Source organism: Sciurus vulgaris (assembly GCF_902686455.1).
Source record: "Sciurus vulgaris genome assembly, chromosome: 18".
In the NCBI taxonomy this organism is placed as follows: Eukaryota; Metazoa; Chordata; class Mammalia; order Rodentia; family Sciuridae; genus Sciurus; species Sciurus vulgaris.
The window spans coordinates 26,973,742-26,998,590 of NC_136479.1; the positions used below are offsets into that span (position 1 = coordinate 26,973,742).

At 56.5% G+C, this 24,849-nt stretch overlaps 1 protein-coding gene across 4 annotated transcripts; it reads left to right on the forward strand.

Moving 5' to 3' along the window:
- Positions 1-1,914: 1,914 nt before the first annotated feature.
- LOC306649603 (archaemetzincin-1-like) lies at positions 1,915-24,849 on the forward strand. 4 transcript variants are annotated; one of them, XM_079120682.1, is made up of 9 exons: positions 1,915-2,084; positions 2,349-2,428; positions 3,824-3,997; positions 16,510-17,031; positions 18,367-18,534; positions 21,325-21,453; positions 21,777-21,946; positions 22,303-22,479; positions 24,090-24,849. In XM_079120682.1, the coding sequence occupies exons 4-9, from the start codon at positions 16,719-16,721 to the stop codon at positions 24,633-24,635; spliced, it is 1,503 nt and encodes a 500-aa protein (XP_078976808.1). In that variant the 5' UTR covers positions 1,915-2,084; positions 2,349-2,428; positions 3,824-3,997; positions 16,510-16,718; the 3' UTR covers positions 24,636-24,849. The 4 variants fall into 4 exon arrangements, with proteins under 4 accessions (XP_078976808.1, XP_078976809.1, XP_078976807.1 ...); XM_079120683.1 differs by lacking the exon at positions 2,349-2,428; XM_079120681.1 differs by lacking the exons at positions 1,915-2,084; positions 2,349-2,428; positions 3,824-3,997 and adding an exon at positions 10,297-10,415.

Consider the following 24,849-nt stretch of genomic DNA (forward strand, 5'->3'; position numbering starts at 1 on the left):
GGCAGATTTCACTTCCCAGTGAAAGTAGGCTGACTTTTCTGGGCCAACCACCTCCCTACAAATAATAACAAGTGTTGGGGGCTGGGGTGCAGCTCAGTGGGGTGCCTGCCTGGCATGCGTAGGCCCTGGCTCAATCCCCAGCATCACAAGAAAAAAAAATAAGAAAGAAAGAAAAAAAATCCTGGATAAAATATTTAAAAACCATCTCTTTAGGAACACTGAATTGCTGGGAAGACAGGAGGTGGCCATCAGGCCAAGTTCTGGGGGAAGTTGGGTTGCTCAGATGCAACCCTCTTCTTGCAAGGCTCCAGAGAGCCCACCTCAGCTCTGGGCCCCAGGAGCTCAGACAGGGTGGGCTCTGCTGACAAGATGCTCTGAATCGTGTCCTCAGAACAGAGACTGAAGACTCACGCCAATTACTGCCGAACGCACACAGTTATCTCAGGAAGTAAAGCACTTCCCAACAGGGTCCGTGGGGAAAAGCGTTGACAGTGCGAAAAGCTGGGACTCAGCCAGGTACTGGTGGCCACCACCTACTCCTGTGGATCCCGGGCTCTCATGCCGTGGCCTGCCTGTAAGCTGGTGCAGTCACCTGCCTTTTCAGTGTCAGGGCTCCTGAAGGCAGCAATGGTCCTCATGCACGTGTCTCTCAGTCTCGAATCCAGCACCAGCTGGCACAGAGTAGACACTGTCTTACCAGTTGGCCACAGGAGGCAGGACAGGAATATGAACCCATTTCATAGGTGGAGAAACTGAGGCAAAGGAAGAAGTGGAGACTAATACTTTTGCTCTGGTGGTCTTATCATGGACTTGAAATGGGAAGTCCACTCCCACAAATTCTGTGCCTAACCCAGGGTCTGGGCCATGGTGCTGGAGGCCAGCAGGACCCAGGCTGATTCCCACCTTTACTTTAGCCTGGTTCTCAGCATCCCTGAGAAGCTTTTAGGGCATCAGCATGTGCTGACTGTATAGGATTGGGTAGCTGCTTGCCAGGTCTTAGAAAGAGGGTGTATCAGTTAGTCAGTGCTGTGTAACAGCTAACCCCAAACAGGTGACTTTTCTGTTATTATTTTCAAAGGGTCAGTGGGCCATTCAGGCAGTGTTGCCGCTCTGGACTGGGTGTGGTTAATCTTGGCAGGGCTTAAATGTGCATCTGGGGGAAACTGGTGGGTTGGCTGGGGATTAGCTGGATAGCCTTGGCTAGGATAACTGAGTCCTCATGTGTTCCTACACCTTCTAACAGAGGGCTTGCTATAGCAGGAGTCCTGTTCAGCAAGCAGAGGCATGTTGTCCCTTGAGGTCTAAGGGACATGGGACACTTCCCATGTGAGCCGGGATAGAGGACCCAGAGACCTCCATCTAGCCCCTCTGGTGGGCATGACTTCCATCACTTTCTGCTGGTCAAAGCTAGTCCTGGGACAGGCATCTCTGATAGAAACTGGGGTGAAGTCCCATGGCAGAGGGCACGGTGACTTGGGGAGGGGTGGAGAATGGGACTCACTCAGCCACTGGTCGACCATAGGGGAGCCTAGCATCCTCACTCTGTTGGATCCAGCCTCTGAGGAGGTGGGCACTGGGGCCTTGGTGCTTAGGGACTGCTGACTGGTATCCCTAAAATGGGGCCTCCAGTAGAGGTGGGGATAGTTGTCCAACCTCAGAACTTGAGCCCGTGTCCTAGGCAGCACTGCAGCCCCAGCTGCCAGCCCAGGGGAGCCGTCCCACGAGGTTTGTTGAATGACTGAATGACCTACATCAGGCAGCCCAGAGAGAAAGTACCCAAGCCTCCTTCTTGGGTGCAGGCCTAGCTTGGGGTGGAGGTTGTCTCCACTGGTGGGATACTTCCCCTGTGAGCCAGGCGTGGAAGACGCTGAGACCTCCCATTTCACCCTCTCCATGGAGACCCTCTTCCCCACACTCATCAGTTCCTGTCAGCCCAGGATGTGTCGCCATGGAAACTGCTTGGCAAACGCTGGCAGGCAGAGGCGGCCAACAGCAGCTTGAGCTACTGAGCTCCAGGCGCCCGTTGGAGTGACGTCTCGGGGCAGGATGAGCAAGCACGCCTGGCCGCGTGTGGCACATGTGTGGTGAGCGAGGACTGGGCGGACAAGGGTGGGCATTTGGGCACTGGTGGCGGTGTGTGCTGGAGCCAGTCCGAGCGCGTCTGCCGTGTGCGTTGGCATGTGTGCGTCTGTGTGTGTGAACGGGAAGAGCTGCGTCTGTGCACGTGCTCTGACGGCTGCCTGGGTGCTGGGCGTGTGCAGAGATGGGGTAACTAGGAGCCATGTCGCAGTGTGTGGCCGCATGGCCCCCTTGGGCAAGTGCTCACTGTGCCCTGGGCACTGATGCAGGTACTGACAGAACCAGATGGAGGTGGCCGCTGCCCCTGCCCCTCTGGCAGTTCCAGAGGCTGAAGACAGCTGCTGACCAGGTGATTACAAGTGTTGATGGATGCAAATGACAGGAGGGCTTCTGGGAGGAGGTGGCTGTTGGACCTGAAGTCTGACTGTGAGTGGGAAATGTCCAGGCACAGGAGGACGGTGCTCTGGGCATAAGGCAGAGCCCAGTCAGGGGCCCAGAGGCTGGAGAGGACTAAGGAGAGGCTGGGGCTGAGGATGGTAGTGAGGGGCAGTGGTCAGAGCACGCGTGGCCCTGAGCAGGGCGGCCTCTTCCTGTCTTAGAGGCCCTGCTGAGGTGGGGTGTGGGGAGAGGCGCTCCTCCCAGGCAGGGACGCCAGAGGTGGGCCCAGCGGGAGGGGATGCGTGGCTGGGAAGCAGAGCTGGGCAGGTGGGATGTGGCAGGGGAGGTGGCCAGGGCCTCAGGTCCTCAAGGGAGAAGTTTGGGCCTTCTCCGGAAAGAAGAGGACCTTGACAGGGTTACCGTTGGGTTACAGGGCTTGGGAGGGAGTGGGGAGGCCGCAGTAGGCTGGGGTTGGGGTAGTTGTGAGAGATTCTGGAGGTCGACTGGGTGCTCCTTGGTGACAGTGGACACATGGGCGGGGGTGGGGGCTAGGACAGTGCAGTTTCCTGGCATGAGAAGCACTGAGGGGGAAGGTGTGGGTGTCCTGGCCTAGGGCTACCTCTCCAGTCCTGGTGAAAGCCGCTCTGCTTCCTGGGCACTGCCTGAGCCCCACCCCTTTCAGCCAGGCAGGGTGATGGCCCCGGGGACTCCAGAGCAAACCTGCAGTGTTGGTGGCACCTAGCTGGCTCTTGCCCCTGTGGTCTTGGTCTGGGCAGGAGTGTGCCCCGTAGAGAGGGCTTCCTTGTGTCCACCCTCCCTGCGCTGGGGTGTGGACTGCCAAGGCACTGACTTGGGGTGTTCTGGTCTCTTTGCCTGAGGACCCCTCATCCAGCAGCTACCCCAGAGCAGGGCCACCTGGTGCTGCCATCGGGTGCTGCTGTGCAGACAAAGCTGCTGGGCCAAGGATTCAGAGGCCTTGTGCTGCCACAAAGCTGGGACCCCCTCAGGCAGGGCTGAGCATGCAAGGCTAGGGCCCTGTGCCCACAGCACTGGGGGCCCACACCCCAGTGCTCACGCCCCCTGGACTCTGTGCATCCCTGGGTCTCTTCTGCCCACCAATAGGGTGAAGAAAGGCCTGTGGGTCTCCCCAGAGGGAGGGACATCCAGGTCTCCAGAGTGTGACCTCAGATGGGCACCCGGGCCAAATCACCACACATGGGGCCTTTAAGCCCCATGACCACCAGAGATGAGCAGACAGGCCTGCCCGCAGGACTCTCCAGCTGTCCTGGCTGCACGGGATGTAACTCAGTGTCAGGGAACCCCCAAGACGGCCAGCACTGCCCTCCTGACAATGTTATTGTTTTAGGGTCCCCATGTAGCAGCTGCAGGACCATCTCCATGCAGCCTAGAGACAAGGTGAACCCCAACAAGGACAGATGTCACAGGGCCTGGAGAGGGCGCGTGCACCCTGCTCAGGGAAGGGTCTGTTCCAGCAAATCTCGCCTGGGCCAGCCTTCTGTTTCTGCTTGAGAAGCAGCAGGTGGGCACTGCCACTGCCCTGACTATACAAAGCCAAGAGTGAGCTTCGGGGAGCGGGAGGGGCATGGTGATGGTGTGGGGGCATGGCAAGAGGCACCCAGGAGAGACAGACACAGGCCAACGGGGAAAGTGAGGCTCCTGGATGCCTGGGCCCCTCCCCATCCCCTGACCTTGGCCAAGCCCTGGGGATCTGGGTGGTAGGGAAGGGACAACGGGTACTGCCAAGAGGGGCCTGGCAGCTCCCTGTCCATGTGCCGGGCAGCTAAGGGCCTTCAGTGTGTGCATGTTGAGGGGCATCTCGGCACTGAGGTCCCTGCAGCCCCAGCCATCCCAGCCACCCTGGCTGTTCTCTGGGGAAACAAGGACTTTCAGAGCTGGGGGACCGGGAGCGAATGCTAATCCATTAGCTCAAAGGGTAGCTTCAGGCCGGGAGCAGACAGCTGGGCCCCAGGCCAGGGCCAGCTGGGCCTGCCCCCATCACTACAGCACCATGCTCCTGTGCCCAGGGGCTTCTGTTTCCCCTCAGACCTGAGAATGGTCTTCCTCTACCCTGGGATGGGGTGGGGGCCAGAGCTCCAACAGGTCGGGGTCCCTGGCACCCAGCTGGAGCCGACACTGGATGGTCCCTCAGTACGGAGTCCCTGGCTGCTTTGGAAGCATGGAGCAGATGGAATGGTCCTTAGCTTCCCTTTGTGTTCCAGGGGCAGCTGCTTGAGCTGGTGAGACAGGGAGGCCTGGGGAAACTGGGGCATAGTCAGGGAGCCCCTCATTTGGAGAAGGCCTGGACTCTATGCCCTGGCCCCATCCGAGCAGACCCTAAGTCCTGCAGAATAGCACAGTGTACCTGCCCCACCCCCATTGATTCCCATCTAAGCATCACCTGCCCTCCCCTGCATGTCCCCTCCGTCCCTTGCTGCTCCCAGATGACCTGAGTATAAGGCTGTGCCTGACCAGCCCTGTGGTTCCAATCCCTGCTCCATGCTGTCAGTGGCTCCCACCAGTGACGGTACCTCATTCTCTACCCACATCACCCAGCTGCTCCCACCTGCCCACGGGCCCAGCGCACTCTGGGAACCCTCTCCCTCACCTGAGCCCCTCTCTGCCCCTTGACCCTGGCTCATCTGGCCCATCTACATGGCATATGGGCAAGAAGCTGTCCTCAATCTCCATCATCCCCTTCTGCCCCCACACTTGCCTGCGGGCACAGCAGCTGGGGCCGTAGGGAAGCCGGGGCCCAAGGTGCACAGAGATGTCAAACATCCTGTCCCAAAGCCCAGTGCAAAGTATTTGCCGAATGAATGGTTGTCCTGCTTTAAAGACCCACCATGTGCCAAGAACATGAAGAGTTTCTTTTTCTCATCCTTCCAACAATCTGTACAAAGCATTTTCCTATTTTTCAAATTGGATGTTTCCTGTGGCTGCTCTAACAAGTTGCCACGAACTGGTTGACTTACAACACAGATTTGTTGTTACTTCTGGAGGCCAGAAGTCTGAGATCAAGATGTGGGTAAGGCCACGCTCTTTCTGAAGGCTCCAGGGGAAGGTCCTTCCTGCCTCTTCTAGTGTCCGGAGGCACCAGGCACTCCTTGTCCTGTGACCCCATCACTCCATCTCTGCTTCCACGTCACGAGACCCCCTTCACGTCACTGTGGTTTCTCTCCCTCTCCTTTTTCTTTGGTACTGGGGATTGAACCCAGGGGTACTTTACCACTGAGCTACATCCCTAGTCCTTTTATTTTTTATTTTGTGATAGGATCTGTCTAAGTTTCCCAAGCTGACCTCAAACTTGGAATCCTCCTACCTCAGCCTCCTAAGTACCTGGTATTGCAGGCATGCACCACCACGCCCAGCTTACTTTCTATCTCTTATGAGGACGCTCTCAGTGAATTGAGGGCCTGATCCAGAGTTATCGCATCTTGAGGTGCTTACTTTATATGTGCAGAGACACTTGTTCCAAATAAGATCCCATTCTGAGGATACAGGTGGGCATATCTTTTTGGGGCCACTGTTCAACCCACTCTGGGGAAACTGGTATAGGGAGGAGAAGCTGCTTCTCTAGGCCACTCAGCTCTGGTAGCCCAGGTCTGCTCAGGCCACAGGATGTTGGTGAGGGTGAAGGTGAGGCGGTAGCCTTGGCCCCTCTGGCTGAAAGGTCAGGGGTCTCCATGCCCAGGAAATACTCTGGTTCCCACCAGAGAGGCCTGGTGTCCACCCGCAGGGAGGCCAGTGTGTGCTGTGTGGACAGTGGGTGGCCTGAGGGGGAGTTGACCTGGGTACCAGCCACTGTGGGGACTTTACCAGGGTGCTCCGTGAGGGCCTTGCTGACCTACATGTTCAAGTTCATGTTCTAGCCGGGCCGCCGAAGGCCTGACACCCAGAGGCTCTCTGGTGGCTCTGGCCCTTCCCAAGTGTGGCAGGTTGGGCAGGGATTCCACAGCTTCTTCCTAATAACCAGTGTTCCGGTCTAACATGGCCCTTTTCTCAGGTTCTGAGTTTTTTGTCCCCATGAGAAGCACATGAGAAATCGCACGTCAGAGGATAGCCTTTCCAGTCTCAATCTACTTGTGGGAATTTATGCCAAGGGGGAAGACAGGATAGTCCTGTGTAAAGACCTGTAGAAACAGGATTGCTTACCAGTTATCCTAACAAACTGGGATTATGATACACTGGGATAAACCAAAAGGTCCCAAAGCAGATGACTTACCCCTGAAGCAAAGCGTGGCAGACCTCAGGATGTGGCTGCTGCTGACTGGTGGCTATTGACAGGAGGCTAGGTGACAAGACCTCGTCAGAGTGGACCATGTGGTGGGAATCCCTTTAAAAATGTATTTCAATGTGGAGGAAAAAAACTTGTCAGGAGGTGACCTGATAAGTTAGGAGAGGTGGGTGGACTGTGAGGTGGTCTTTTTGCTTTTATTTTTATTCTTCAGGAATTCCCAGACTGTCCACAGTGGATATTTACTGTTGGATCACCATTTCTCGAGGCTTAAGGAAAATTCCTCTGCAGCGTGGGGGACGCTGGTGACACATCCTTCAGCCATGCATGGGGGTGTTTTTGCAGAATGAGGCAGAGGGTGGGCGGGCTGCTTGCAAAGGCCCCAGGAGGCTGGTGATCCAGAGAGGAAAGGGGCGACTTGGGGAAAAGGCTTCTGGACTCCAGCTGTAGTCATAATGCCACTGGGTCCAGCCTTTACCCTGTAAATAGAGTCCCTTCCACCTCTGGGGAGGTTAGCCATGCTCACAGCTGGCTCTGCAGGGTGTAGGAAGGCCTCTTCTTCTTCTTTTTATTTTTTTTTTGGTACCAGGAACTGAACTCAGAGGCACTGTACCACTGAGCCACATCCCTGGCTCTATTTTGTATTTTATTTAGAGACAGGGTCTCACTGAGTTGCTCAGCACCTCACTTTTGCTGATGCTGGCTTTGAACTTGTGATCCTCTTGCCTCAACCTCACAAGTTGCAGTGATTATAGGCGTGCACCACCATGCCCAGCAGGAATGCCAATTCTGATGATTGCTGGCTGTGGGCACTAACGAGAGGCCACTGACCAGCTGTGACACATGGACACTGAAATCTGAGGCCCAGGGAAGGTGGCCTTCACTTGTGGACCTTGAGAACCAAGCCCACTGCTCTGGCCAGTAACCCCAACCTCCCTGACTCTAGATGACATTGGGGACAAAGACCTTCTGTGAGCTGGCAATGGCCAGCATATTTGGCCATAAAAGAGAGGACCTCCACCTCCCCAAATCACAAGGTACACATTGGGGAATCTCCCAGAGGGGACCAAGTGGGTGGGCTGGATGGCCTGAAGTTCTTTCTGATCATCCAGGTGACCTTGGGAGAGTGTGGAGTGCCCACCGGCAATCCTTACCTGCTCTTAACTTGGGACTTGGCACAGAGATTGGGCTAGTTGCTTCTTGAAGCAACAGATGTTCTACCAGATGTGAGGGAATCAAGAGCAGAACAGCATAGGCTTATTGTCATAGTGGTGTTCCCTAGGGGCTCTGTCCCCTCCCAATGGTGGCATATTAACTTCCCTTCCTAGGGAGTGCTTCTTGGGGCCTGGCCCACCTGCTTGTCGTCCAGGGTGTCTGCGACGGGCACCGAGATGGCTCGGATCCTCTGCCCTGTGAATGGTCAATCTTGCACCCTGGCAAGGATGAGGACCGTGGCCCTGGGGGAGCAAGCGCAGAGCCACTGTTCCTGCCTGTAGGACTCTCTTCTGCCTACCGAGTTGGGCTCAGCTCTGGCATCTGCAACCAAACACAGAGGAAATGTCTGAGACGCGGGCCTGGGTGGGGGGGGGGGGGAAGGCCAGACCCTCTGAAAGCTCACAGGTCCGTGTGAGCTTGACTCAGCAGGACACTCCCTCCCAAAAGCACAAGACACACATCGGGAAGCTCTGGTGCCTCTGGCCTCATTCTGGGAGAATGTGTGGCAGGGGTGAAGAGTCTGCAGGGCCAACGCTGAGTCCCACCCGCCCACCTCCAGCAGTTCTCTGAGTGCCAAGGGCAGAGCTACTGTCTTCCAGTGGCCCCTGGTCCTGCTGGGGTGGGCATGCTCTGTACACTCCGCTATGTGGTCTAGGCCAGGAGATGGATGGGCCTGTGCCCCTGCCCAGCCCCACAGCACGATCAGCATCTGTCCTCCCTACACACTCCCTCTCTTTGCCTGAGTTTGTCACTGTTCCTGGGCCTCCACTTCCCCAGCCCTCACCCTTCCCCATGTGACTTGGCCTCGTCTGTGGAATGGCTTAGTTCTAGGGGACTCAGTGTCCTCAATTGGGCCAAGTCCAAAGGTTCTTCCACATCCCATCCTGGGGGTTGCCTAGAGTCACCCTAGAAAGGTGGCCTTTTAGAGGAAGGCCAGGGAGGGACACAGGGACTGCCTGGGGAGGTAGGTGTAGTACATGTCCAAACACAGCAGCCTCATGCCTTCCCTTCTGGTGGGAATGGAACTGCAGTGGGTCTCAGGCTCTGCACTGGTGGCCTCTGATGTGTTTTTGCCCTTCAGCTGTCTGCCTCTGAGACCAACCTCTGCCCAGGGAAGCAGCACATTACTTAAATACCAACAACCTCCCCTCCCCATTTATCAATCTGAGCTCATAGCACAGCCCTGGAATCCAGCAAGGCGGCTCCCAGGACTCCAGACTCCACAACCACACTGAGGTTTGGTGTGCCTTTCTGCTGGTGGGCCCTGGGAGGGGACTGGTGAATTGCTCCAGAATACTGCCCAAGCCCCTGTAGGGGGCTCCCTGGGCCATCCTGGTCAGGACTTGGGACCAATGTGGTCCGGAAACAGACCACAGCTGTCCCACACCCCTCCTCCCCAGGGTGGCAGGCTAAATGGATGCTGCTGGCTCCCCAGTCTTGGGGTCCCTGAGGCATCCAGGGGCCTCACTGAGCCTCTTGCCTCTTCTAGGCCTGGCAGTACTTGGAAATCTTAAGGGAATAAATGCCCTATTGGAGATCAATGAAAGCACTACAGCAGGTTCGTAAATTAACCCAGCAGGTTCACGTCTTCTCCACTCACCACGTCAGTGAGCACCACTGTCTCCCAGGCACTGGGTGCCATGGACTGATCAAGTCCCTGTGTGTGCTTCAGATGCAGTGGGAGAGGTGGTGGTGATGAGTGCACATCCCAGGAGCTGCATTCAGCCCAGTGGTGACAGGAACTGCAGGAGGCTGGGGTGGCCTCCTGGAGCCAGAGAGTTCTGCTTTGGGGAAGAAGTTTCCAGAAGATGAACAAAAGCCTAGGAGGCTGATGAGTGGCTCCAGCTCTGCACTTTTCCTGCCTACCCCTTTTTCGCCCATCAGAAGGGCACATAAAAGGGTGGCTATTTCACAGGCTGGTCAGGAGACTCCCGACAGGAGATAAGGCGTCCTCAGCACTGAAGAGTGCCGGGTGTGTCGTGAAGAACGTGCTCCAGCAAGGCATGACTACATGTGATGCCTGGGTTAGATAACAGAGGGGAAGTCCAGGGGGAGTGAGGATGGGCTAGGCTGGAGGTCCTGTGTCAGGTGACACCTCCACCTCAGGACCTTACCTGTCCCACCTGGGTGGTGCTGGCGTGGCGCACTTGCCTGCGGGTGAATCCACTAAGCTACCTTACCTCGCTCAGCTGCTTGGCTTTTTAAGAGCTCAGGTCCCGCTCCAGGTATTTCTGGGAGAACTCCGTCGGCCTCTGCGCCGTCCCAGCGAACGGAATGGCGAGGGAACGCAGGGAGGGGTGTGGCTCCGCCTCGAACTGGCCCTGCTCTCCTGCTCTCGGGTTTGGCGGCCCCAGCACACTTTGGACCGGGTCCCGCCTCGGTCCCTGCCCCTCGTGCTGACGTCACGCCGGGACTTCTTCGATCTTGTTGGCCCATTCCAAGTACCCACGCTGCCCTCCAGCAGCTCCAGAGAGCGCGGGGCTGCGAGGTAGGGGGCGCGCGGATAGGACCCCGGGCCCAGGGCCAGAGGGCACCATGCGGGGGTGGGCAGCGTGGCGCCGGGCACTCCCAGGCTGCACCGCAGCGTCGGTCTCCACCCGCGGTGTGTCCGGGTGGTGTGGGCGCGAGGGGCGCACTTGGGAAGGGCTGGGGAGCCCGGGGACCTGGCGCACCCAGGGAGGGTTTGATGCAGTGTTGTGCTTTGCGCCTGGTCGGGACAGCCCGGGGCTGGGTCGCAAAGAGAAAGCCCAGGGAGGGAAGGGGCACAGCGCTCACTCCCCGCTAACGTCCCAGGGTGGAGTGACAGCGCTGTTGACTTTCCGATGGGAGCACTCAGGCGGTGGGAGAGTCCAGAGCAAGGCTTCCACAGAAGGCGTTTCCCGGCCGCATGGAGCCGGGTGGTGTGGGATGGCCCCCGGAGGCGCGCAGAGAATTTCGCATGCGTGGGGTTGGGTGCCTGATTCCTCTCCTGAGTATCGCAGAGTGGGCATCAGAGACCCCCCAGGTAGCTGGTGGAGAAGGGATTGGATGTTACACCTGAGGGAAGAGAGGGCAGCATCTCCATCAGAAAAGCAGGGGGGAGGGCACACAGAGTCAACTTGATAGACATGCCAGGAGGTGAGGGGAAGGGTGGGGTGAGAAACCTAGCCAAGTGGGTCCTTGCCTGCCCCAGAAAGAAACTGCCTGGGTGGAATTTGAATTTGGAGCTCACAGGTGAGGTGAGAGCCACAGGAAGTGGGGTTTTACACAGAGACCTTTGCTCCTGTCGTCTAAACCCTGGATTTCCCTGGCAGCACATGGAGACCTGGGCTGTGCAAAGCCCCCACCCTGTGCATCTCATTCTGCATGGGGCTGTGCAAAGCGTCTTGACGGTTTTGGCTAATGAATAGCACCATGCAGCTGCTGGGTGTTCTGCAAAGCGTATTCAGAATAACAAGAATCAGAGCATGATTTCTTGCCCCAAGGCTGGGCATCTGTCTAGTCAGATGGGACAGAACAAGAGCCCAGGGCTGCACAGTTTGAGCCACCTGACCTTGATTACCTGGCCAATCAGGCTACCCTGGCTCAGAATGGCACTCTCCCTGGGGAGGAAAAGCCTGGACAAAGGACATGCCCTTCCCCAGTTTTTGGGCAAAACAGGCAGGGGAGAGAGGGAGGTGCCTCAGAGGAAGAGGAAACTGGCTATTTGGTTGTGGTACCAATAGCAGTTGGGCAGAAAAGTCATCGCTTTTCAGAGGGGACATGTCCCACCCTCTTCTTGCCCTTAGAGAGTCTCTGTCTAGAACCCCCTAAGCATGCTACAAGTTGGGGTTCCACTGTGAGGCATGACTTTGAAACCGGGGGTGTGATGGCAGCTAAGTCACTTCATGTCTCTGAGTATCAGTTTCCCCATCTGAAACACAGTGGCGCCTGCAGCTCTGTGAGGACCCGAGGCTTGAGGGATGCAGGCAGAGCAGCAGGTGGTGGCAGACCGTGGTCCACAGCGGCTGCCGTGCTTGTAAAAATTAGCAGGGGAGGCCCAGACCATAGCCAGAGCCCAGCTTTGGAGGTTTTTCTTTTAGAGCTGCCCCTGTTGGCAGGTGGCAGAGAGAGCTGGAGAGCTCCCTCCCGACGGGCACCGTGGCTGCCAGGGACACATCTTCACCTCCAGCTTTAGGCACTGTGTGAGGACTTGTCTTGTGCAGAAATGACTTGGCAGGGCAGAGGGACTTTAGTGGCAGCTGAGGGTGGGGAAGGGGCTTCCCCCAGTGACCCAGGAAGATGAATGAGGCCACACAGGCTTCCTGAGATCTGTTTGAGCAGACATTTGTGGGCTGGATCGCAGAGAGTGATATATGGAGGGACAGGGGTTCGCACTTTCATGCCCAACCTGGAGCCACTAAGGGAATAATTCAGAGGTAGCTGAGTGGCCATGCTTCTGGCTCCAGTGTGGGTGTGAGAGGAAGGAATGTCTAGGGCAAGCGAGGCGCTTGTAGGCAGGTCCTGTGACCTACGTCCAGAAACCAAAATAGGCTGGTGAGATGTCTAAGGAGTCAGGTGCTTGGCACATCTTGCTGCTCACAGAGCTGGGAACTTCTTCCTTTCTGTTGGACCCAACCAGGCGCCCAGGCGCTGGGCAGGGAAGGCAGGAGATACCATGTCTGGGAGGAAACTGAGGCACAGTGGGGTTACAGGTCAGAGGACCAAGTTCATGCCAGAACCCCAGCTGGGGTTGAGGGCATTTGGATTTCAGGGATTTCTGCTCAGTCCCCTGGGGTCCCTGACTCATACCCTACTGACCACCTACTGAGGCTTGCTGGGGTGCTCTCTCCACACCTCTGACACCTGGCTCAGCCTGGGACAAGGCAGACTTCCTAGAGCCCCTTCTCAAAGCCCACAGCCTTTGTCTGGAGTGGACAAAGTTCCTGCACAATGTGGCCACCCCCTCCCTGACTTCGTCCCCTGTTCTTTCTTACCTTTGTGCGCTGCAGCCAGATAGCCAGCCTGCTCCTGTCCCCAGAACACACCTGCCTTTGGGTACGGGGTAGACTTCCCAGCTGTGCTCTCTGCTGGGATACCCTCCTATGCACCTCCTGGGAGGTAGCCGACTCACTCCCCACTTTTCCCCTTCTGATGAAGCCACTCTCAACCCCTCTTGGAAATGGAGGTCCAGCGCTCCTGACCTCCCCCCAATTCTGCCTTTTCTCCTTCATGTATCATTTGCCACCTTCTAACTGACTTGCACGATATTTACCTTCAATGCCTTTGCCATCTGTCTTGCCTCTCCAAGTCCCTTGAGGCCAGGAACATCTTTTGTTCTTGCATAGGGACTGGTGCACTTGGAAACTGGGGCAGTTAATTTCTTTCTTTTTTTTTAATTTTTAAAAATATTGTTTTTAGATGTTGATAGAACTTTATTTGGTTCATTTATTTTTATGTGTTGCTGAGAATTGAACCCAGTGCCTCACACATGCTAGGCAAGCACTCCCCCACTGAGCCGCAACCCCAGCCCTGGGGCAGTTAATTTCATATGTCCACTTGACTGGGCTGTAGGTGCCCAGATGAGACACCATGGATGTGTCTGTGGAGTGTTTCCAGTAACATCGGCAGTAGGGTTGTGGGCCCTGTAAAGCAGACTGCCTTCTCCAATGTGGTGGGCACCTTCCAGGCCCTTGAGGGTAGGAATAGAACAGAGGGCAGGGGAAGGAGTTATTCGCCCTCTTTTCTGCCTCACTCTCTGAGCTGGGACTTCTCAACTTCCCCTGCCCTTGGATTGGGACCCCTGGACTGAATTTTACCGCTTCCTTCCCAACTTGCTAGAGATGGCTCATGGACCTTCTTGGCCTCCTTAATCACAGAGTCCACTCCTCATAATATATTTGTAGCTGGGCCTGGTGGGAACTGTGATCATGATGACTTTGAAGTCTGAGGCTGGAGGTTTGGAAGTTTGAGGCTAGCTTCAGCAATTTGTTGAGGCCCTAAGCAACTTAACAAGACCCCTGTGTCAAATAAAAAAGGGCAGTGGGTATAGAGAAGTGGTAGAGCAGCCCTGGGTTCAATCTCCAGTGCCACAACAATAAATAAATAAATCACATACATTATCAATACACCGATAAAATGTTTCCCTCCTATTGCTTCTGTTTCCCTGGAGACCCCTTACTAATACGACGACTGCGTGGGTGAATGAATGAACAGACACATCCGTGTGTACTTCTGCCCTGGGACTAGCCTGGCCTCCTTTGGAAACTCATGAGTTTCTCGGCTGCTTCTGGCTGACTTGGGTCTCCCAAAGGGAGGGCTGGCAGTGGAAATTCAATTCCCTGCTGTTGGTCCTTGCACACCCCTGATCCCTGGGAAACTTGCCCACCGGGCCTTTCCCATTGCCATGGGTCTGATCCTCTCCCTCCCCCATGCAGCTGGTGGATTTTTTATTTTCCCACACCCAGGAGTGAATTGTTCATTCTCTTGCGAAACACCAGTATTGCCTCCATGTCCCGGATGGGCAGAGGAGCTGGAACTGCCCTGGAGTCTGGCAGTGGGCATGGGATGCGGGTGTTCAGCACAGGATCAGTCCAATTCTCATAAGTGATGTGGCTCTGCTCTGCTCCACCTTTTCACCTCCTGAACACTTACCCACATCCTGGGCACTAATGTGACAAAGCCCTGCCAGGAACCCAGAGGGGTTTGTGCCCTGAGCAGTTATTTTTATTTGTTGCTCTCTACTCAGAACCTTGAAGGCTGGCAGGAATGTAAACTGGCATGTCCTTTCTGGGAAGTGACTTGGAAATACAAAGCAAGATGCTTTAAACCCCGGCACATGGAAACCCCTCTAGGAATCCATCTGGAGGAGATGGAAACAGGCTCGTGAGCAAAGATGAGCACCCTGCTGTATGGGGGACAGTCAAGGAAAATGGCATTTTTATAGAATATTTAAAGCTTTGGGAAAAATGCCATAACATACTAAGCAAAAGATAGAAGATTATACATACAGTTGGATCTTAAATTTGTTAAATATATATGGAGAGAAAATATATAAAACTCTGTGTGGGAAGGATCTTGATGGGAATTTAATCCTGGCCCTTCCTTCTTTTAAGACAGCACTTTCCAATGGAAAAAAATTGTATTTATGGACTTATGTGTGCATGTATTATATACGTATGTGTGTATTTCCTTCCAAGGAAGGCTTAAAAGTTATGTACCTCGGACTTCCTGCTCAAACGTGTTTGAATAGATATAAATGTATTTTTTAGATTAAGGTTTTAAGTTGGGATTAACTAAAGAGAGTCTGGGCTCCTCATTCTCACACAGAAGGGAGCCCACTTCTGGTTTCCAAGTAGGGCTGGAGGCCCCACAGCTTGGTGCTCTGCAGAGAAGTGGCTTTTGGGTCTGGCTGAACTTCCTGAGTTGAGGAAGGCCGGGGGCAGTCCACCCTTGGTCCTTGTTCCCCTGGCTCTCGCTGCTGTTACCGGTGCATCTTCTCATCTCTGGTTTCTGGTCCCCCACCCCCATCCCTGTCCTTCCCTTTACTGTTCCACGAAGGTATCCCACCCAGCCTGTCCCTCACCTGCCTTTGCCTAATTCACACCTGCACTGAGACATCAAGGAAGGCCCAAAGCAGCCGGTCAAGTGCTTCCTGACAGCTTTTCAGGTGTGTTTCTGACACATGCGTGGCCACGCCAGTCCTTGTTCCTGGCTCAGGACAATGCTGGTTTACAGAGCAGGTGTAACAGTCTAGCTGCTTGTCCCTTCTCCCTGCTGGGCTATCCCAGTGGTTCAAACCCTTGCTTCTCTGCAACTCCCCATTTATAGCTTGCAGGGGTTGGCATGCTACCCATGACCACTTTATTTGTGTTTCAGAGCCCTTGTGAGGGCCCTGGACACCTCTGGGTCTGGGAGCCATTGGAGCTACCTTCCTCCTCCATGTGCTTCCTGGGGACATGCACAGCTCTGGCCAGGAAGCTTGTGGCTGGTTAAGAAGAGATGCAGTTATGGCCCCAAGTGATGGGGTACCCTTTGTGATCACAGAGAGTAACTTCCAGTTTCATGTCTGGAGGGGCCCCTCTGGCTTTGCAGGGTCCCAGCAGATGCCCCGTCAGATGCCCCCTTCCTTTTTTTTTTCGTACTGGGAATTTCACCCAGGGGCGCTTAACCACTGAACCACATCCCCAGCCCTTTTTATTTTTTATTTAGGGACAGGGTCTCCCTAAGTTGTTTAGGGCCTTGATAAGTGGCCGAGGCTGGCTTTGAACCCACCATCCTCCTGCCCCAGCCTCCTGAGCTGCTGGGACTTACAGATGTGCACCCCCTTCCCTCTAAGGGCTCAGGGCAGAGTTTGGGTGTATGACAAGGAGTGGGCCCCCACCCTTCCTGGGGATTCAGCAGAGCGTGGTCCTGGAAAGGCTTCCCTGCCTAGGGGAGAGGAGTCTCCCAGCTCACTTCTGGATTGGGGACCCAGCCTGCCAGAAGGACAAAGAGAAGAGTGGCCTCTATCCCTGTCTGGGGGAAAGTGCTGTATCCTGGGGATGTGCAGGGCTCCCCTGTGCCCGACACAGCCGGCCTGTGTGTGCCAGTGATGACAGTGGCATGCTCTATGTCCCCCACAGGGTGTCGGCAGGCCTGGAGGCGCCCATGCCTCCCCACGTTTTGCTAAGGAGGTCCAGCACCAGGCAGGGCTGGGCCACACAGGCTCTTGGCCCAAGATCCTTCTGCTGGGAGTCTCTGGCAGCCCCTCCTGTCAGTTCAAGGAAAGGTGCTAGAAGAGACCGTGATTGTCCCCTGGGTGGTTCATGGGCAGCAACTGGAGTTCCTGGGCATGGCTACCATGCTGCAGTGTAGACAGGCCCAGGAGTTCAGCTTCGGCCCCCGGGCCCTGAAGGATGCGCTGGTCTCCAGCGACGTGGCCCTGCAGCAGCTCTACGTCTCAGCCTTCACCCCGGCGGAGAGGCTGTTCCTGTCTGAAGCCTACAATCCCCAGAGGACTCTCTTCTGCACACTGCTCATCCACTCGGCCTTCGACTGGCTGCTGAGCCACCCAGAGGCCCCCGAGGACTTCCAGACATTCCACAGCTCCCTGAAGCACCGGAAGCAGAGCCTGGTTCGGAAGCACATTTACCTGCAGCCAATAGGTACGGGGAGGGGGCTGGAGCCCAGGGAACCAGCTTGGGCACAGCCCCAGGCAGGGCTGGAATTAGGGCTGATGGCAGTGGGTGTGTTTGGAATTGGGGGGAGGCAGAGAGGCCCCGGCTTTGCCCACCCATCGTTGATACTGCTCAGAAAGCCTGGGCCGTGGGACTATTGGAAGATACTGGACTGAGCATGGGGAGCAGGACTCAGGGACCCCCAGCATGGCTTGGAGGGCTGGGGAACACAGGGAGATCCAAGGGCCGAGAGAATAACCCAGCCAGGTAATGGGGAGGGTCAGGGGTGGGCTGGCCAGTGTGCTCCCAGCATTCCAAAGGCAGGTGGCCCCAACCTGGCATAAGTGGCACTAGGCTTTGGAGAGGAATGCCAAGTGTCCGTCTGAGACATTGATGTCCACACCCTTCCCAAGGCTGGCACCTGTTCTGCCAGCCAGAGGAAGGCTGGGCTTCAGGTGACCTTGCCCTAGCAGCCCCCGGGTCCACGCTACCCCCTGTCAGCTGCTCAGGATCAGAGTGCTGAGGGCATCGTGGGTCTTGCTGTACATAACCCCACATCTAAGGTTCTGCTCTTGACCTTGTGGACCAGCCCCCCTTTTTGTGTCCTGTTTGCAGCTCCAGGAGACGCCTCCCCGACATGTAGACACATGGCGCCTTGCTGAGAGGTGCCATGGCGGGAGGTTTGGGGTGGTTCTGGGTCCTGCATTTCTAGCAGTTCTGGGCTGAGGCCAGGCTATGGGTCTGGAGACCTTGCAACCATTCCCATGGCCTCCACTCCTGGTCGTGTCCATCTGTCCTCCTAGGATGCCGTCTGGTTGTATCCCTCCCTCCAATGGCCCCTCCCTGCCCTGCCAAGTCCTTGCTTTCCAGCGTGAGCCTTTATCCCCGTTTCAACCAGGCTCTTTGCAGCTGAGAACCATGGCTGCTCCTGCCACCCCCGTGTGGGTCTCCCCGATCAGCTGACAGGCTTCTGGCATCGCTGCAGAAATCCCTGCCTCCCTGAGTTTCACATGCGACAGTGATTCCTGTCCTTTGCTTTCTATTTTGGTAGTGGGGATTGAATACGGGGTGATTTATCACTGGGCTACATCCCCAGCCCTTTTTATTCTTTATTTGGAGACAGTCCGGTATTGAACCTGGGATCCTCGTTCTCAGTCTCCCAGCACCTGGGATTACGTTTGTGCCACCATGCCGGGTTTCCTGCCTTCTTGTCTGGGCACTGGCCTTGTTTGCTGGGATGGTCAGTGTTGGTGGCAGCTCCTTGACACAGTGATCACAGACCTTTGGGGGCACCGTGGGGCTGACCAGCTGCTCTGCCCCCAGATCTGAGCGAGGAGCTGGCAGGACGCGCCCTGCTGGAGCACCTGCGGAGCGGTGTGGAGGCCTTCTTCCTGGGCTTGCGGGTCAAGTGCCTGCCCTCTGTGGCAGCTGTGTCCATCCGCTGCTCCTCGCGCCCCAGGCAGGACTCCGGTGAGCTGCAGCTCCACACAGGTGAGTCAGGCTGGGGGTGGAGCGCAGCACCATGGCCGGGGGGCCAGATCCCACTGTGCAGCAAAAGGCCCATTCGGGAAGGAAAAGAGGAGGAAGGAGCTCCAGAGAGGGAAGAACTTTTTGCTCCACTGTGGGCATCAGTTCCCCAGCCTTTTGGACAGAATGGGGATAAGGAGCTCCTTTCCCTATCCAGCAGTGTCTGTGGACGTGGCCTCACAGCTCGGGCCCACGGAAACTCTCTGGAGGTGCTGAGCAGGTAAAGGGCACCCTTTGAAGGCTGCTGAGCTTTGCTGCAGACATTCACTCTTGCAAAGGCCTTCGAGTGTGCCCAGAGGACCTGGCCCTTGAAGCTCCAACTGTGTCTGCAGGTTGCTGGCCTTTGGAGAGCGAGGCCAGCTGAGGAATGGGACCTGAGTGGATAGGAGACCCAGACGCAAGCCCAGGGGTTCCCAAGCAGGCACTCTCTAGCAAGAGTGGATTGGTGTTGTTCGTTCTGGGAACTGCTCACGCGGCCTTTCTTCACTGGCCTCTGGTCCACACTGCCACATGCTCTGGGGTGTGTGAGCCAGTCCCCTCTTGCTCTGAGATTTCTGTTTGGCCTTCATACTTCTGTTCCCTCACCCTCTAGCACTCTCTGCGACGGTGTCTGACGTGCTCCTCACCACACCAGTAAGTCCTCATTCCCGTGTCCTGATTTGCAGCTGTGTAGTTTCCTGTGCATTTTTTTCTTCTGTGACTGGCCTTAGGGCTCCAATCCCCTGACAGCAGCTCACAGCATCTGCCTGGAGCCTACCTGGCTGTGTTTGTTGGTTCTGCCAATTCTGTCTGTTATCTTACTCATGGTGCACTTTGCTATTTTCACTATTAGTTGGACATCTTGTTTGAAACATCAGTTTACACTTCTTTTTTATTTATTTTGTTGTGGTAAGGAAGATTGAACCCAGGGGTGCTTAGCCACTGCATTACATCCCCAGTCTTTTTCTTTAAATTTTTTATTTTGAGACAGGGTCTCATCAAGTTGTGCAGACTGCATTTGCACTTGTGATCCTCCTGCCTCAGCTTCCAGAGTAGCTGGGATTACTGAAGGCTGAGGCATTTAGGGAGCTCGATGGGAAGTTCAAGGCCAGCCTCTGCAACTTAGTGAGACCCTAAGCAATTTAGGGTCTCAACATAAAAAATAAAAAGGGCTGGGGATGTGGCTTTAGTGGTAGAGAGCCCCTTGGTTCAATCCTCAGCAGCACCAAAACAAACAGATAAACAAACAAAAACATAATTTAAAATTTTTGAGTATGTGTGTAGCTGGGTTTGATGGTGCATACCTGTAATCCCAGTGGCTTGGGAGCCTGAGGCTGGAGTATTACAGGTTCAAAGTCAGCCTCAGCAACTTGTCTCTAAATAAAAAATAGAAAGGCTGGGGATATGTCTTAGTAGTTGAGTGCCCCAGGTTCAATCCCCAGTTAAAAAAAAAATTTTTTTTTTTGAGCATGTGTTAGGAAAATATTTTGGATATACTAAGTAAATCAAATATATTATTAAAATCAATTTGTCCTGTTTCTTTTCTACTTGAGGGAAATTTAAAGTCATATTTTTTAAAATTATAGTTACAGCTCAGGCTGTATTTCCCTGACAGTGATGTGCAGCATCATCTCCATCAGCCAGAGCGCATCCCCCATCGCCTCCTAAAACATCTCCTGTCTCTCTAGTCCCCTCCTCACCACCTGACCTCCCTTTGTATCTTTTATTAAATGTTTTTTTAGTCGTTGATGGACCTTTATTGATTGACGGACTGATTGATTTGTTTTGTGGAGGTGAGGATCGAACCCCGTACTCACACACGCTAGGCAAGCGCTCCACCGCTGAGCCACGACCCCAGCCCTGCCTCTGTCTCTTGATGCCCTTCCTAGGCTCAGACTTCACCATTCCCCTCTCCTCTCCCTGCCCGGTCCACACCTGCTTAAACCTTCACCCATGGCGGATGCTGGCGTGGGCTCCCTGAGATGCAAGGAAAGGCCCTCGGCGGTGCCCTGGCAGTGCCCACTGCTCTTCTCTCTCCCTTCTTGAGACATGATCAGAAGCGACTCTGCCCCTCCTTCCACTCGGCTCCCCACCTGCAGTGATGCTCCCCCCTGGCCTCCCCTGCTGGCCAAGGCCACGCCAGGACTGCACTCTGTAGCTCTCACTAGCGGAAGTCATCTCCCTACTGAGTCCTGCCACTTCAGCCTTTGTGGAGATGTCTCTCCCACCACCCAGCCTCTCTGTGCCTTGGAAAGCGCTTTCCTCTATGGTGGCCTCTCTTCCTCTCTTCAGTCACTGGAGACTCCCTTCTGGTTTCCTGGGACCTGGCTGGCCACTCCCTCTCCCTTCCTTGGGCTCCTCGTTAGCTGTGTCCTAGCTCACTCAGCCCTGTCCATGCCCACACTCCTGGGGAGTGTTAGTCCCTATCGCTGCTGTAACCGGTGACCACACAGCTGGTCCTGCAGCTCTGTGGTCAGGAGTCTCTCTGGGCTGAGGTCAAGGTGTGGGCAGGCTGCGTTCCTCCTCAGGCTCTGGGGAGACCCTGTCTGCCTTTGCCGGTTTCCAGGGGCGTCTGCATTCATTGGCTTGTGGCCCTTCCTCGGTCAGTCCTCAGTCCTCAGAAACAGCAGTGCAGCTGCTCAGGTCTCTCTCTGACCTTGACCCTCTGGTTAAAACAGAATAATGTCCCCACTTCCACATCTATTAGCCTGCCCGGGCAGGGCTGGAGATGGGTCCCTAGCCACCTCCTGACACTGGGGAGTGCTCTCCCCACAGATGGCATCCTGTCCTTCTTGAAGAACAACAAGCCAGATGACGCCCTGTGTGTGCTGGGCCTCACGTTGTCTGACCTGTACCCACACGAGACCTGGAGCTTCACCTTCAGCAAGTTCCTGCCGGGGCACGGTGAGTGGGTCCTGCGCTTTCCACCTGGAGGGAGCCTGGCAGCTCGGAGCATCGTGCATGTGCTCTCGCTCCTGGGCAGGCTGAGGCACGGTGGGAAAGCTGCATGATCAGAGCCCCCACGTTTCCGCTCCTCCTGGGCAGGAGGTGGCTTGGCTGCTGCCCCAGGGCCAGCCTTCACAGAGGCAAGCCGGCAGGGCAGGGTGCCCTGGGACTGGCTCATCTTCAGGCCATGGCTGGGCTGCAAGAGGGGATGGGTGCTTTCACTCTGGGCTCCCTGAATCTGAGGCTGCCCACTGAGTCCCCTTGTCCTTCCCTCTCCCCAGATGTGGGCGTCTGCAGCTTCTCCAGGTTCTCAGGGGAATTCTCGCAGGTGGGGCCCAATGCCCTTGATCCAGCTCTGCTTGAGGTGGCAGCAAATGGCCCTGAGACCCTGCTCCGGGATGGAGGCAGGAGCCAGTGCTTCAGCGCCCTGGGGATGGTACAGTGCTGCAAGGTGGGCATGGGGGACAGGGAGAGGAGGGCAGCTGGGCAGCTGTGGATGTGGATCTGGCCAGTTATATTGTCTAGTTCTCCCCAGGAAGAGACGATCCCTCACTTTACAGAGTGAGGAAGTTGAGGCTTACACGCCAAGTGTTTTGCCAAAGGCCAGGCAGCAGTGAAGTGGCAGGGTTGGGATCTGACCCAGTGTTGGCCTGGTTCCCAAGTCCCCGTGCTATGCGGCTCCCCCAGAGTCCTCAAAGGGGAAGGTGCCCTTGGACCATCTGCCAACCATCTGTCCTCACCCAGGGGTTGGGAGTCTGTGGGTAGAGGGCAAGGTTGTGAGGCAAGGCTGGTGGCCTTCCCCCTCAGGTCACATGCCATGAGCTCTGTCACCTCCTGGGCCTGGGGAACTGCCGCTGGCTCCGCTGCCTCATGCAAGGTGCACTCAGCCTGGATGAGGCCCTGAGGCGGCCCCCGGACCTCTGCCCCATCTGCCTGCGGAAGCTGCAGCACATCCTGGGCTTCCGGCTCGCTGACAGGTACAAGGTGAGCTCTGCCCTGGCTCCCGACTTGGCCCCATGGAAGCCGCACACAGGCAAAGGACCTGTGCTGCGTCCTCATCCTCCAGGACCTCACAGCTCTCCTTGGCGGCAGATCGCGTCTTAGCTGGTACCTAACAAGTGGCAGCACCTGTGATTGGCCATGGGGCAGGTCACTGATCCTGGAAGGAAGAGGGAACCAGACTACCCAGTCCAGGACGGAGCGCCCGCCTCGGGCAATGCTGGGAAGGGGATGCTGCCCTCTGCTGGCAGCACGTGGCATGGCCACGGAGCAGGGTCCCTTTTCTTCCTCCCATGGGAAGATTTGTTTGCAAACTGTCTCTTAATTTCTTTTAAAATCCATCTTTGTCTTAAAACACATTTTCAGTGGAGGCACAGACCTATGAATTTGAAGCCCAAAACTTGTCAGACTCGTGGGTTCTGGGGAGCCCCTTCCTCAGGGAGGTTGCTGGCAGGGAAGTGGCTCTCAGCCTGCCCTGGTGTCACAATTCCCTGGCGGGGTGGGGGTCTCGCCTGGACGCCTTGAACGGGCTCCTGTGATGCTGGGGGCCTGAGGTAGGGACCAGGCATTTTCAGATTGTAGTACTGACTCCCCTGGGAGCAGAGGGTCAGCCCCCTGGGTGTCCATCCTTCCCTAGTGGGGAGGCAGGAGCCTGTGCTGCTGCAGAACAGGGCAGCTGGCATGTCTGTCAGCTTGTGGAGGCACCCGCGTGGGCCAGCTGCCCTGTCACGGGGGCACAGGCAAAGGCTTGGCTGGCAGCGGCTCTCATCCCGGGGAGGCTGTGAATGGGAATTCAGGGCAGCTCTGACTGGAGGACTGTGATTTCTCGGTTTCCGTCCTTCATTTGGGGTCTCACTCAACTTTGCCCAATTGAGGGGGGTGTTCAGCAGACCCTGGGTCAGCTCCGGGGGCTGAGGTGGTGGGTGCAGCCTCTCTTCCCATGGTGCTCCCTGAAATGGGTGGGCCCTTGGGGGCAGCCAATCCCCCCTGAGGACAGGGCTCAGGACCTGGTGGGCCAATGACGGTAGTAGGCGGGAGCTACCGGAAGGTTTGCCACGTGTCCTGGGATGGCCCGAGGACTTGGTAAGAGCCGCGGAGCTGACCCAGGGCCAGTGTCTCCGCTCTGAGAAAAAGCCACGCTTTGTGGTGATGGCCAGTGTCCACTGATTGCTGATCAGTGCTGGAAAGTGCTGCCTGTTGTCCCATCCTGTGGACACGGTGCACAGAGGGGACCTCAGGAGCACAGGTAACGGTGAGCCACGGTGAAACACGTAGGGAGTGGAGCGTTTTGAGAATTCCTTTTGCCTTAACATTTTCTAGCTTTAATTACGAGCTTTGGAGTTGACCTCTGAGGAAAGGCTGGCTTAGCAAGAGGTGCCCAGTTCCTGAAAAGTGAACAGCAGGTTCCTGTGGCCTGGAACGTCTGGCTCTGGCACAGCCTGGACTCCGGCCCTCAGAAGTGCTGGGCGTTAGGGCCCTGGTGGCACCAGCTTGCCACCGGCCTCAGGGTGACTGAAGACAGCTGGGTCCTCGGGCAGCTCGCTGGCCAGACAAGCACCCGAACAGAGAGCACTCAGCCTGTTTCTACCTTCCAGAGACTCCACGCCTGGACGCAGGCAGCAGCGGGCTCGTGGCCCTGCCAGGAAGCTGGAGAGCCATCTGTCTCGGAGGACACCCCGCCCTTCAGCGCTGACTCTGGCATGTGCTGTGAGAGCGACTCCGAGCCCGTCACCAGCCCGTCAGAGCCCCTCACGCCTGATGCATGGAGTCATGCCTTCCCTGAGGGGCCTGAGGATGGGCAGAGCTCCCTGGTGGCCTCGGAGGCTCTGCCGAAGCTGGGGGGCCCTGTGGAGGCCATCGAGGAGCACAGACGGTGGCTGGCCACGTGCATCCAGGCCCTGGAACGGGATGTGGCCGAGGAGGAGCTGGCGCAGGTGGACAGGGCGGTGGATGCCCTGGACCGGTGGGAGATGTTCACAGGGCAGCTCCCAGCGACCAGGCAAGACCTGCCCTGTGGCAGGGACAATGCAGGGCTGCGCAAGGCCCTGGGGGACAAGCTCTCCTCCCTGAGGCGGCGGCTGAGCACACGCAGAGTCTCCAAGGCCGAGTCTTCCCCCTGCCGCTGGGACGGGGAGAGTTAGTGTGGCAAGATGGCCCGTCCTGTGCAGGAAAGTCAGCGCCTGGCGTCTTTCCCGGATGCCAACTGACCACGGCCTCCAGTCAGGGGCATGGCGGGTCCTTGGAAGTTGAGGAGGCTGCTTCTGGCTGGCTCCTTGGGTCCCTGTGCCCGCCTGCTCACCCCAAAGCACAGCCTGGTCCCAGGGCACTGGTGGTGGAGCAGCCCGCAGTCTGGGG

Coding starts and splice junctions, on each gene's coding strand:
- LOC306649603 (XM_079120682.1), top strand. CDS start 16,719: ATGGCTACCATGCTGCAGTGTAGACAGGCCCAGGAGTTCAGCTTCGGC. Junction 18,535..21,324: donor TGAGCTGCAGCTCCACACAG/GTGAGTCAGGCT, acceptor CTCTCCCCACAG/ATGGCATCCTGTCCTTCTTG. Junction 21,454..21,776: donor CAAGTTCCTGCCGGGGCACG/GTGAGTGGGTCC, acceptor CCCTCTCCCCAG/ATGTGGGCGTCTGCAGCTTC.